The sequence below is a fragment of the Ictidomys tridecemlineatus genome, chromosome 7, assembly GCF_052094955.1.
Source record: "Ictidomys tridecemlineatus isolate mIctTri1 chromosome 7, mIctTri1.hap1, whole genome shotgun sequence".
NCBI lineage: Eukaryota > Metazoa > Chordata > Mammalia > Rodentia > Sciuridae > Ictidomys > Ictidomys tridecemlineatus.
Window position 1 is genome coordinate 47,743,947 of NC_135483.1, and position 14,586 is coordinate 47,758,532.

At 38.7% G+C, this 14,586-nt stretch overlaps 1 protein-coding gene across 3 annotated transcripts in view; it reads right to left on the reverse strand.

Annotated features, from left to right (window-relative positions):
• E2f5 (E2F transcription factor 5) overlaps window positions 1-11,741 on the reverse strand; it is a 28,253-nt gene extending 16,512 nt beyond the window's left edge. For 2 of the 3 annotated variants that reach the window (XM_078016954.1, XM_078016952.1), the window contains exon 1: window positions 11,219-11,740. In XM_078016954.1, the coding sequence (XP_077873080.1) occupies window positions 11,219-11,458 (240 nt within the window). In that variant the 5' untranslated portion in view covers window positions 11,459-11,740. Of the gene's footprint in view, window positions 1-11,218 lie in introns of all 3 variants that reach the window. The other variant, XM_078016953.1, reaches the window with a different exon arrangement.
• Window positions 11,742-14,586: the final 2,845 nt, after the last annotated feature.

Genomic DNA, 14,586 nt, shown 5'->3' on the forward strand with positions numbered 1-14,586 from the left:
ATTATGTATCACATATAAAATCTGAAAATATGAAAAATCAGGAAACCCAATATTGATTTGATCTATGTACCATTAATCTTAACAAACACTTTAATATAGTATTTACCAGCTGCCAGGCACTACTTAAGTGTCTTAGAGTAAAAATGCATTTTAGCAACTTCTACAATAATAACTATGAGTTAGCTATTAATATTGCCCCCATTTTTGCAAATGAGAAACCAGTGCGCAAGGGCACTGACCATGGAAAGGTCAGGACATGAAGTCAGAGTACATGCTCTTAATTCCCATGCCATGATACTTATGGGCTAAGATGGCTGCACATGATCATATCCTGAGCCTCGAGTATCAACTAATAAATATTTTTGTTATACAACAATGAACATGAACGGTCTTAAAATGTTTATTAGCCTCTGATCCAGTAATTCTTTAGTACAGATTATCAGAAGTGAAGTAATCTCAAATGTTTACAGAAAATGTTTTACGGAATATTACTTTAAACTCAACACACTACAAAGTTCTGCTGTATCCCCTGCAGCACTTGACTGCTTAAATATTCCCCTCCTTCCTAAAATGCATGGTTTCCTGGTCTTGGTGTAACTCTGACCCTTGGGGTTTTTCTCTTCTGTTTTATTCTCCTTTCCTCTGCTCTCAGCTCCTGTTTCCCAGAGTTCTCTTCTTCTTCTTTACACTAGAAGTTATCTGCTTCACAATAAACCTCATAAACAACCATATCCAAATCAAGTAGGTGGCCCTCATCTTCATCATGAATTTTAAGTCCATAATTCCTACAAGATGCTAGACATTTCTAGGCTGTCCCACTGGCATCTCACACATATCCAAAATTGAACTTCTCTTTCCTCTTCCATCTTTCCTTTTTCATAACTTGTTTATGAAAACCACTGCCATTCACATGGTTGACCAAGCCAGGGATGGAGCAGTCATCTATGATTTTTCCTATTTCCAAGTTCTGCACTGCAATAGGGTAAAAAAATCATTGAAATCTCTTTGCTTCTTATTTCCACTGCTTCTGCCCTAGTTCAGGTTTATAACCTTGCCTGCAATACAATATTCATCCAACTATCATCTGATTTACATCTCAAATGTGCCCACTTCTTTCTCTGGCCTCTGAGATCTACTGCCTTGCTGACTGAGAATGCCCTTTCACATCACTCAATTCATTCTGTTATGGTTTAGATGTGGTTTGAGTGTGTTCCTCAAAGGCTGGAATGCTGGAAGCTTGGTCCCCAATGTGTCAGTGTTGGGAGGTGAAATCAAGTAGGAGGATAATTAGGCCACAGGGGTACTACTCCCATGGAACACAGTTATAAAGTGAGGCCATTCCATACACTTAGCCTCTTCTGCATGCAGCCTTTTCCATATACACTTCTCTGTCATGTGGGGCAACCTTCAGGACACCAGCACCACACTGTTCAGGCCTTTTAGCCCCCAGAATCATGAACCAAATAAGCCCCTTTGCTTCATAAAGAACCCAGTCTCAAACTTTTGTTACAGGAACATAAAACATACTAAGATATATTCCCTCAACTATTTGTTGAAAGCTCACAATAGACTAGCTGAGTCAGCAATAGTAAGACACAGTTCCTGTTCTCACAGAGCACTTGATCTAGAAGGAAACGCAAGCAAGCAAGCAAGTAAATAAATAAATAAATATATTTTGTGATAAGGGATAGTAGGGAAAATAATAGTTTGCTGAGAAAGAGAATAAATGGGAACCTACTTTAGCCACTTTAGCACAAAGCAAGAATCAGAAATTGTACCTGTATTCATTTTCTATTGTTACCGTCACAAATTACCACAAATTTTAATGCCTTAAAACAACACAAATTTATCATCTTAAGAGTTTTATAGATCAGAAGATTGAAATGGTCCTGAGTTGCAATCAATGTACTGGTGAGGTTCAGTTCCCCTCTAGATGTGCTAGGAAGGAAGTTATCTCTGTTTCCCAGTTTCAGACATGCCACATTCCTTTGCTGTGGCCCCTTTCCTCCAACAGTGGTCAGATTGAGTCCCTCTTCATCTCACTGGCTCTGATTCTTCTTTCCTTTTCCACTTTTAACAACTCCCGTGATTACATAAGCCCCATTGAATAACCCAAGAAAATGTAACCATCTTAAAGTCAGCTGGTTAGCAACTTTAACCATAACTTCCATTTGCCATGTAACTGGACATAATCACATGTCCTGGGAATTAGAACATGGAGGTCCTTGAAGAGCCATTATTTCACCTACCAAAGCATCCAAGATGTAACATTTAAATTCACCCAGAGGAAAGGCAGCAGAATACAACAGACACTAGTATGGCAATATGTCAATCAGTGGATGTGTAACCAATGTGATTCTGCAATCTGTATTCGGGGTAAAAATGGGAGTTTATAACCCACTTGAATCAAAGTGTGAAATATGATATGTCAAGAACTATGTAATGTTTTGAACAACCAACAATAAAAATTTTTTAAAAATTCACCCAGAGGGTTTAAAGTGGCCAGTTATTTGTGTGTGAGTAGAAATGCCTTTCCAAGCAGAAGAGCTTATGCTGTAGCCCTAAGGTGGAGGAGAAGGTAGGGGAGGGTGCTTAAAAGAGGCCTAGAAGAGTAGGACGATTGGAAGAGGTATGAGAGGAAGGACCACAACAGGGAGGGCTCTGAAGGCATTTGGATATTATTCTAACTTGATCTCAAGTTTTTGAGTTTTATGTATGTCGATGTCATCCGATTTTTTGAGTCTCTTTGTTCTCAGGTGAGCCTCCAGCTGCTCCCAGAAGCCTTCTAGGGCCCTTGCATCATCAAACTTCTTTGCTCAGAGAAGTGCTTCCAAAGTCCTCCTTTTACAGTTTTTAAAAGTGTGCAACTCTGAATTTCCAACTTGAACTGGGGCACATATAAGTTAACTCACATCTGTTGAATATGCTGATTAACTTTCTATCATTACAACAAATAACTCAGATAAATCAACTTATAGAGAGAAATGATTTACTTTGGTTCACAGTTTGGGAAGTCTCAATCCTTGACTGGCTATCCCTATCACTTTTCGGCCTGTGTTGAGACAGAACATCATGGTGGCAGTGTGTGGCGGAACAAAACTGCAAGGAAGGAGGAGAGGAAGGAAGATGGGGCAAAGAGAAGCAGAAAGAAGAGGAGAATGAGGAGGAGGAGACAACAAGGAGCAAGGGTCCCAATATCCCCTTCAAGGACTTGCCTTCAACATATGGAAGATGACCCACTAGGGAGATGTACCTATTAAAGTTTCCTCCACCTCCGCCTCCACTAGTGCCAAGCTGAAAACTAAGCAAGCCCTTAACACTGGCTTTTGAGGGACATTTAAGATCCAAATTATTACACTGGATTAAAGAGGGGAAAAAAACTAGCAACAATTTACATACATACCTAGAATTGATTCTATAATTAATATAATTAATGGTTAATTCTAAATAATAAGACAGCTTGAATTGTAAAAGTATTAAAATTATGTTTATAATTTGGCAAGATAAAGCTGATCTCCATTATAAAAAGGTATAAGTAACTGAAGAAATACTAAAAATAGTTGAACATGGTTCTCTGGGTAGTGGCATCCTAGGTCATTTTTATTCAAGAATTTATTAACCTTTTACCACTTTTCTAATATTTTATGTTACATGAGTAAAACTATTTTAAGTATAGAAAGAAAAATCATAAAAAAGATCTCCCGTTCATAAGCACATTAAAATATAAACAGAATCATGGGCTAATTGGGAAAAGTCAGTCTTCACTGGCAAGATCTAAAAAAATGATACAAAAATAAAAAATATTTTAAACAACTTATCATATCAAAGAAATGGCAAAATATAATATAGACACCCAGACAAATATATGTGTAAGTCCATTGATAGGTACCTCTATTCAAATTTCATGGCTTTGTTCACTGATGGGAAGTAGCAACATCAAAACCAAAAATCTCAAAACTAGTGTTGTAAACAGTCAATTTACCTTGTACAGAACTGGAAAAATGAGATAGCTCTGCCCCTCTCTAATAAAGTTTTTTTTTTTTTTTTAAATCAGTCTAAAAACTTTGTACTAGATAGACTGTTTGCTTAGCATGGTGGTTCAGGACATCAATTCTGACATCAGATTATAGTGCTGCTCAGTTTCATTTACTGTGGACATTAGGTTAATCACTACCTCTTTTATCCCCAATTTCCTAATCAGCACAATGGAGGTATCCTTCAGTTTTATCTCTGGGAGTAAATAAACTCACAGGAAGAAAGTACTTGGCACAGTACCAGTTACTTAGCATTGGGTATGAGTAGTCATTTTTGTTAATCTTGCAGAGCTTTAGTTTTCTGAGAACTTTTTTTCTATTGAGCCAACTATCTTGTATTTAATAGCTGTCTAATAATTAGACCCTGGAATAGATGTACCCAGATCATCAGCTTTATGTATTGTAATACATTTAATATTTTTTAGTTGTAATTGAACATAATACCTTTATTTTTTAATTTTTATGTGGTGCTGAGGATTGAACCCAGTGCTTCACATGTGCTAGGCGAGCACTCTACCGCTAGGCCACAACCCCAGCCCCTACACTTTACATTTAAAGCAATTTTAGATTCACAGTAAAGTTGATCAAAAAAGTATAGAAAGTTCCCAAATACCCCTTTCTGATACACAAGCACAACCTCCCCATGATCAATATTCCCCACCAGAGTGGGACATTTGTCAAAACTGATAAACCTATATTGACCCATCACCATCACCCAGAGTCCATGGATATTGTACATTCTGTGGGTTTTGACAAATGTATAAGGACATCCACCTGCCATTATACTTTCATACAAAATAGTTTCACTGCCCTAAAAATATTGTTCTCACTCTATTCATCTACCCTCCCCTCTAACCATTGGTAATCACTAATGATTTACTGTCTCTACAGTTTTGCCTTTTATAGAATGTTCCATAGCTGGATCACACAGTATGTAGCCTTTCTGGACAGAATGCTTTCACTTAGTAATATGCATTTGTTTCCTCCATATCTTTTCATAACTTGATAGCTCATGTACTTTTCAGCACTGAACATTTAATTGTCTAGATACATCACAGTTTATCCATGCACCTACTGAAAAACATTTTGGTTGCTTCCACATTTTAGCCATTATGAATAAAGCTGCTATAAATATCATGAGCAGCTTTCCATGAACTTTCTAACTCCTTTGGGTAAACACAAGGAGCACAATTACTGGATCATATAGTTAAAGTATGTTTTGTTTTTTAAAAGACTACTAATTTTTGCTGGGTATGGTGGCACACATGTGTAATCTCATCTACTCAGGAGGTAGGTAGGCCAGCTTGGGCAATGTAGCAAGACCCTCTTTCAAAATAAAAAGAAGGGGCTCCAAATGTAGAACACTTGCCTATCATGTGTGAGGCCCTCCCTGATTTCAATCCCAACACCACCAAAAAAAGAGAGAGAGAGAGAGAAGGGGGGGGAGGGAGAGGAGAAAAACCAAACCAATCTATATTGGGACATCACCTTTGGCGTATTCCCATCAGCAGTGAATAAGAGTTCCTGCTGCTCAAGTCCTTGTCAGCATGTGGTGTTCTCAGTGTTTTAGATTTTTATCATTCTAATAGGCATATAATGGTATTTCATTGTTGTTTCTTATATATGTAAATATTAAATGTGTATTTAATTGTGGTAAAATACACAAACATAAAATTTATTATCTTGCTCACTTAAAGTGTAAGAGATGATAGCATTAAGTACACTCACACTGTTGTACAATCAGTCTCCAGAACATTTTATTCTGCAAAACTCTGACCAAGATCAAAGTGTTGACCACTTTGTTTTCTTCTGAAACTCTTTCTTTGGTTTACAGATAGTCCTTCACAATGTGTGAAAACATTCCTGGTATCTTCCAGTATGTCCAATTTTTCCCCTTCTCATAAGGAGATTTGATTTGAATCAGATTTGATTAGGACCCATCCTAATGGCTTCATTTAACTTATTCATCTTCTTAAGATCCTATCTCAAAATATAGATGTAATTTTGAGGAACTGAGAGTTAGGATTTCAAACATGAATTCTGGAGGCACACACTTCTGCCTAATACCCCTTAAACAACTTCTATTCTCTCCTTTCCTTGGCCATTAGCAACCACTCTTCAACTTTGTTTCTATGAATAGGTTCTTCATATAAGTAATATCAACCAGATGTCTCTTTGTGATTGGCTATTTCACTTATCGTAATTCCTCAAGGTTCATGTATATTGTTGCATATGTTAAGATTTTCTTCTTTCTAAAGCTGAATCATCTCCCATTGTATATAATGAATCATTTTGTTTATCCACTTATCCACTGATGGAGACCTGTGTTGTCCCCACCTTTTGGCTATTATGAAATTATTATAAATATGGGTATACAAATACACGCTGAGGACCCTACTTCTGATTCCTTTGGTATATACCCAGGAGTGGAACTGTCCTGAAAATTTTTCAGCAGCACTGAAGTTCTGGCTGTTTATCTCCTGTAGGCATGGGTGAACACTTACTGAAAATCTTTGCTTAGTGTTTTAAACTAAGGCCTTAGGATAAGTTTTTTGTTCCTTACAGGGTGTGTGTTACTCAAGTTATCATAAATGGGTATAACTCAGGAACATGTGAGATAAGAAACACCATAAATACTTTATCACATTAACTCAGGTATCATTCAGGCAATTTGTTACTTAGGCAATTACAATAAGAGATAAGCAATCTAGATCATATTTTTATTAAAAAGTTGAAGATGATACAAAAAAAGGAAATATAGAAAGCCAGTTATAAATTATATTTAAAAGGAATTTTTAAAATTTTCAAAATAACATGTCAATACTGAGTCATAATTAGCTTAACAGATCTTCAAGTTCTTAGCTATGAAAAACAGAATCTTAATTTTGTTTGTAAAACAACAGGGAATTTGCCATCCACATCCTCATTTTCTTTCTCTTTTTTTTTTTTTAGTGGTATGGGCATGCATACTAGGCAAGTGCTCTAACACTGAGCTACATTCCCAGCTCAAACCATCATTTTCAATGCAAGAACTCAAGTTATCTCCCTCTCCTCTACAAGAGAAGTAAAAAGAATCATACATTTTTATTTATAAGACAGATTCCATACCCTTACACACATGAAAACCTACATTTGTTTTTTAGGACTACTGAAATGTACTATAGAATGGAGAATAATAAAAAATGGTCTAACTTCAAATATTAGCTCTCACTTTCTACTTTATGACAGTGAGCAAGTTACTTAACCTATCTCGGCCTACTCAACCTGTTTTATCAGCTAAAAAGTGGGAATATTAGAACTACACTTCCACAGTTATTAAGAGGATAAAATTATATATGGAAGTTGGCTGAGGCAGAAGGATCAAAGCCAGCCTCAGCAATGGCAAGGCGATAAGCAACTCAGTGAGACCCTGTCTCTAAAAAATAAAATACAAAATAGGTCTGGAGATGTGGCTCAGTGGTTGAGTGCCCCCAAGTTTAATTTCTGTTTACCCCCCAAAATTATACATGGAAGTATATGTAAATGTATTATATGTAAATGTTAGTTTATGTAAAATGCCCAGCACACAGTATGCTTTCAATAAATGTTAACTGCAACATAAACTGCAAACCATATAGCCAACATCATATAACTTCTCACCTGACTGGAATGAATTAATAATTACCCACCTCCACTACTGTAAATGAGAGACTAATTATGAGAAGCAGGTGGGTAGATGATGAATAAAATTTTCTCAAATTGCTTCCAATGTATTTCTATTCTCTCCTAATTGTTAAACTATGTCAGAATAGCTTTATTAGAATTTGCTGGGCTGGGGATGTGGCTCAAGCGGTAGCGTGCTCGCCTGGCATGCATGCGGCCCAGGTTCGATCCTCAGCACCACATACAAAGTTGTTGTGTCCGCCGAAAACTAAAATAAATATTGAGATTCTCTCTCTCTCTTAAAAAAAAAAGTCAGATATATATATATATAAAAAAAACAACTTATGCATCCATTAAAAAAAAAAAAAAGAATTTGCTTTGCTAAGTAGGCTATGTCCTCAATTGGTTGTTGTTAAAAAAGAAACATCGTAAGATACAGCATTATGTTCTTATTCTTTAGTACCACATAAGTCAGAAAAAGAAAAACAGCATCTATGTGGTCTTGAGTATTTTATGAATATCCAAGGTATGTAGATTTTTTTTTTTCCTTTGGAGTACTGGGGACTGAACTCAAGGCCTCTTGGCCACTGAGCCACATCCTCAGACCTCTTTTGTACTTTATTTCGAGACAGGTCTCACTAAGTTGCTAAGTGCCTTGCTTTTGCTAAGGATGGCACTGAACTTGTGATTCTTCTGCTTCAGCCTCCCAAGCCACTGGGATTACAGGTGTGTGCCACTACACCCAGCTTAGGATATGTGGATATTTATGGTAAGATTAAAATAATTTTTAAAAATTGTACAACTTAAAAATATCAATAGCACCCGGTGCAGGGGTGCATGCCTGTAATCCCAGCTACCAGAGAGATTGAGGCGGTAGGATCTCAAGTTTAAGGTCAGAGTAAGCAATTTAGCTTACTGTGTCTCCCCACTCTTAAAAATGGTGGAGAGGGGGACCTGGAGATGTAGCCCAAGGACAGAGAGTTTGCCTAGCATGGACAAAACCCTGGGTTCAATCTCCAGTAACAAAATAATAATAAAAATAAAATAGTAGTGTAATAATAATAAAATCAATAGCTTATGCTAACATATATACTCACTTACCAAACAGAATATAAGAAAAAAAATCTGTCTTTATAATTTCAGGTTTGAGGAAATTTTATAATTGTCTATGTTGGTCCATCTTCAACCATGTTATTATCAAAAATGTCTTTATTATGGGCTGGGGTTGTGGTTCAGAGGTAGAGCGCTTGCCTAGTATGTGTGAGGCACTGGGTTCGATCCTCAGTCCCACATTTAAAAAAATAAAGACATTGCGTCCACCTATAACTAAAAATATATATATATTTTTAAAAAGTCTTTATGATCTTTTACTATGGTACATAATAAAAAATATCACTGGAAAGACTTCAAAGTAATTTTTACATATATAAGATTTCATATATATAAATGAAAATATGTAAATATAATGTGTATATTTCTATATGTAATATATATCAAGAATGATGTTCAAAATATTTTCTACAAATATAAAGCCATTAATATAATAAGACATAGTACCACTGCAGAAATGAAATAATATTGAAATATCACACTCTTTTTCCTACATACTATCTCTGACTTGTGTGGAGAAATTATATGGCCACAGATGAAACAGGAGGAAGCCAAAAAACTTAGTCATTAAGCAAGGGCAAAGTTCTATCAAAATGTGAGGCAAGGGCTGGGGCTGTAGCTCAGTGGTAAAGCGCTTACCTGACATGTGTGAGGCATTGGGTTTGATCCTCAGCACCACATAAAAATAAACAAAACAAAATAAAGGCATGTGTCCCTCTACAACTACAAATTTTTTTTTTTTTTTTAATGTGAGGCAAGTTGATGGAGAAGCTTAGCCCTCAGAATTGTTTTATCTGGAAAACCCCAAACTTTCCTGATTTCTTATACAAAAGTCACAGTCTACAGTTGAATTTCTAAAATTTTGAATAGCAGTTTGCAATTTGTTTTGTAACATCCCTGGTTTTCTCTTATAAGCTCGTGATTTTCTGTGGAATTATTTAAAAGAACCCACTTTAATTCAGCACAATTCAAATATTATAGATACCATAAGGCACTTTTAAGTAAGGAGGAAAGAGGGTGGGGAGGGGATAAAAAAGGTACAAGGAATTTCTCAAGGTGGGAAAAAATTTCAGGAATAACATTTATAAAAGACAGCAGAAACTACTTTAGGAAATGCAAAATATGTTCTATGTGCTTCATTTGCATAAAGTAGAATAATTCAGGCAATTTAACTCAATAGTCACTTAATGAACACCTAGGGTAGCCAAAGAAAGGAGAGAATATTCAAAGTCATGGCCTCCCTTCTGGCCTACCCTGTAGGAGGGCCCCTAGCAGAAGACAGGGAGTTGACCCCCCCACAGGTCTTTGGTCCCAACATCCAGGGAGTACTGGAGGACCTCCAGCTCAGATGCTATTTCCGTTGCTTCAGGCTATAACTGGAAGATGGCAGGGTAGGTCAAGCCAGGTGGGTGGTCTGAGCTCTTTCCTGGATGCTGGGAACAATCCTCCTAGTGAGATCAGATGTAGGGAGTCAAAAGAAGGAATCTGCAGTGATTACTGACTCGTTCATTTTTTTGTCGGTTTTTAAAACTTTGCTTCGTGCGCTGGATGAATTTTAATTCAAATCATCCAAATCTCCTTTCCCTGGGCCATGTGGAATCCTTCCAAAGCCTGCCTGGAACGGTTAAATCACTCGGGATGACCGAACAGTTTTTGATGAAATGTTCTTTGAAAAATCTGAACAGCAGCAAAGAGCGAAACACACGTTCTCATAAAACAGGAGAAAGTTTACGACGCACTCCCACTTCTTTTGAGTGAAAGTTATTAAACATCCCCTTTCCTTGTAATGGCAAATCTTAACTTCTAGAAATCTCCAAATCAAGTCACAAGTCAAATATCCCTTCCTAACCGTTAGAATGATGAAAGGAAGTGTACCACTAAGAGTTTTTTTTTTAAATGTTACTTTTATGATGTTAATGGGGAAGGGTGTGGAAAGAAATTCACTTTTATTTTTTCACACAGAAGAAGTGGCACAACATATTCTTGAACAACGAGAATAAGGTCCTAATCGGAATCCCCTATTAAAACCAGCCATTCCCCACAGCAAATCAAGCTCGGTAACTCCGGGCAAAGCACCCGGGTTCCCCGTAAGCCTCTGCCACAGGTGGTCGCGGAGCAGTTCAGACACTTGGCCGCCCTCGGGTCCCTCCGCCAGAGACTAGCCACGCGGGCGCGCTCGAGGTCCCGGGCTCTTTGTCGAAAGAGCCGCGCGGCGACGGGCTCTTTTGGTTACGCAGCGGGTCCGGGCCATCCCGGTCCCTCATCCCTCCCCCATCCCCGGCATCCAGGGCCCCAGCACTCCCACTTTCCGGGCGCCCACTAACTACGGAGCGCGTCCACACAAACACCGCCCGATCCACGCGCGAGGGGCTGGGCTTCCCCCCAGGCCATGAGCTCCGAAGTCCGCCCCCATCCCCGCCTCCCGAGCTTACCGCTTTGAGATCCAGGACGCCGTCCTTGGCCTCCTGCAGCAGCGACACGAATTTGGTGGTGAGCAGCCCTAGGCTTTTCTCATGTCTGCTGCTGCCGCCCCCGACGCTCCCGAGCTGCGGCGGCGGCTGCGGAGGCTGCCCTTGGGGAGGCTGAGGCTGAGGACGCTGGCCCTGGCCCTGGCTCTGGCCCTGGCCCTGCGACGTCTGCTGGCCCGAGCTCGCGGGCTCGGCCGCCGCCATCGCGTCCCGGCGCCGGGGTGGTCGGGCCCGCGCGCACCGCGCTCCCCGTCCTGCCCGCGGCCACCTGCCGGGTGGGCTCTGCGGCGCCGCTCCTCCGCCCGCAGAGAGCCGCCCGGAAGGTCGCGGGCTCCTGCAAACAACAGGTGCGCGGCGCCCACCGGACTCGGGGCCGCTCGGCCGCTCCGCCCCCTCCCGAGCCTGGGGAAGCGTGAATGCAGCCCACGACCGAGGGGAGGGGGAGTGGAAACAAGAAGGGGCTGCGAGGGGGTGGGGACCGGAGTTTAAATGGCAGGAAGTGACGCCGCGGCCCGCCGTTGCCTGGAAACGCATTTTTCTGTAGGAGGGAGGAGCGCTCCGGGAGGAAGGGGGCGACGGCCAGTGATATTTCACACTCGCCGCCTTGCGGTTCGAGGGCAGTTCTGAGGGATAGTGATCTCACGTAACTACACGGGGAGAAAGAAGGGAGGAAAGGAAGGAGAGAAGAAAAACTTCTTTCTGGGCCGAAAGTATGTCTAGCGGCCAAAATTTTTGAGCTGAGAAGTTGGTCAGCTTTTCAGTTTGTAAAACTGCGCGAGATTAGCGGTTGGTCGCTTTCTGTCCTTGGGAGGGTTTGGCTGTCCTTGCTCTTTTCGAATTTTAGCATTATCTGCGAACATTTCGGTGACCTTGAATCAAGTGCAAGCTTTTATTCCACAGCTCATCTTTTTAGATTATGATATGGGGAAATGGAATCTTGGAGTTTTAGGATTGGTTTTATCCTCATTCGCAAACTTTTCTAAAACCTTTACTTCACAGATGGAATAACTGACATGTAGAGGGAAAGATTGTGAATTGCCACAGTTCTTGCTATTAGGTCCTGGATGTATTATTTGAAATATGAAGCAGTTGCTGTTCTTGTGCTTCATTGATATCCTATTTTTGATCATACATGAGATCCCACAGACTGAGTAAAGGAAAGGCGCCCCCCGCATTTTATTTACAAACACTTGAGAATAAGGAGAAAATTTTAAATGGTTTTTGTCAGAACACTTTGTATAGCTTACACTCAACAAATATTAGCTGAACAAAAACTCTACATGTCAGAAATTAAAGAAGGAAGTTTCATAAAAGAAAGATTTTGTTTAATTTTTTTTAAAAAAACTAGCAAAAAAAAAAAAGAATCGCTGAAATGAAAGGGGAAACTAACACCACCACTAACTGGCAAAGCTGAACACACCATTTTTAGCAAAAATGTTATGTTTCGAATGCACAAGGCACAGAAATTTAATGATCAGGCAGCCATTATTTCAATCAAGGTACACTATAAACAAAATTTGGGATTAATAATCTGAAATGAAATGTAAAAAAATTAGTTGATACAGTCACTTTTGAATAATTTATCTGAGTATAGTTGTACTTTGTGCTTTAACCTTTGCCTAAATCATCAACAATTTTTGTCAATTAGGTTTTTTTTTTTGTTAACCAACAGTGCTTCTTAAGAAGATTTTAATTAATTTAAAGAGGGAACAGCCTGCTTTATTTGCAAGGTCTGGAATTGATAAAAATTGTTATTTTAAAAACAGTTTATGCAGTGTCTCAGTGAACTCAGGCTGCCATAACTAAGTACCATAAACTGAGGTGGCTTAAATAACAGAATTTTATTTTCTCACAATTCTGGAGGCTGCAAGTCCAAGATCAAAGAACCGTCATGTGATCCTAGTTTGCAGATGGTAGTTTTTTGCACTGTGTCTTCATGTAACTGGGAGAGAAGCCCCTTTCAAGTTTCTCTTCTTATATGGGAACTAATTGCATTCTGAGGGGGCCATCTTCTGACTTCATCTGACTAATTCCTCCCAAAGGCCCCATCTCCAAAAAGCATCACATTGAGCATGTTAAAAATTTCAACATAGGCTGAGGCAGGAGTATTGCAAGTTCAAAGCCAGCCTCAGCAACAGTGGGGGGGGCACTAAAGCAACTCAGTAAGACCTTGTCTCTAAATAAAATATAAAATAAGGCTAAGGATGTGGCTCAGTGGTTGAGAGCCCCTGGGTTCAAACCCTGGTACACCCCACCCCGATGCCCTACCAAAAAAAAAAAAAAGGTTTCAACATATGAATTTGGAGGAAGCTTGATTTAGACCATAACATGTACTATTAGTTTAAAATAATGATCTTCATAATTTTGAAAATATATTTTCATGTCATTTCATAAGATTTTCTACAAAGCATCTATCATACTATTAATGATACTGATAGGTCACTTGAAAGTTTGCATTGTTATTTGTGTTTTTCACAATTTTTCATTTGCTTAAATTATCCAAGGTTCAAATAGAAAGTTTTCATAAATTGGTAGCCATTTCAGTTAGCCTTCAAAATCTTGTTTGTCAGAGTTGCTAAAGAAAATCACACCAGCAGTTCCCAAACTTTAGGGAGAAAACTCATTTCAAGTGTTTGTTACAAATGCAGATTCTTTTTTATTTTTTAATATTTTTCAGTTGTCAGTGGACCTTTATTTTATTTAAATGCAGTGCTGAGAATCGAACCCAGTGCCTCACACATGATAGGCAATTACTCTACACTGAGCCACAATCCTGACCTACAAATGCATATTCTTAAACACAAACCATAGAGATTAAATTAGCATTTGATATGAGAATATGATTTGGGAATCTGCATTTTTCATACTTTCAGTTTATCCACAGTGTATAGTCATTCTTTGGGAAGCACTTTGTAGCATCATCAAAAACATCTGCTTCCTAAAACTGCTGAAGATAGAGACTGATAATGCAGAAGCTTTTTTTTTATTTATTTATTTTTTATTGGTTGTTCACAACATTACAGAGCTCTTGACATATCATATTTCATACATTAGATTGAAGTGGGTTATGAACTCCGAATTTTACCCCAAATGCAGATTGCAGAATCATGTCGGTTACATTGCAGAAGCTTTTTAAATGTTGCTGGATCTTTTTGAAATTTCTGTTAATAAAATTATTTAATATAATTTTTAAAAATCAGAATACTAATAACCTTTAAGAAAATGCTGTTGGACACTTTTGTAATATATTAATCTGACTCTGATTTCTTTATCCTTTTGACTCTAAAAGAGACAGTTCTCAAAAGTTTATCAGTTATTTGCCATTTCTGACA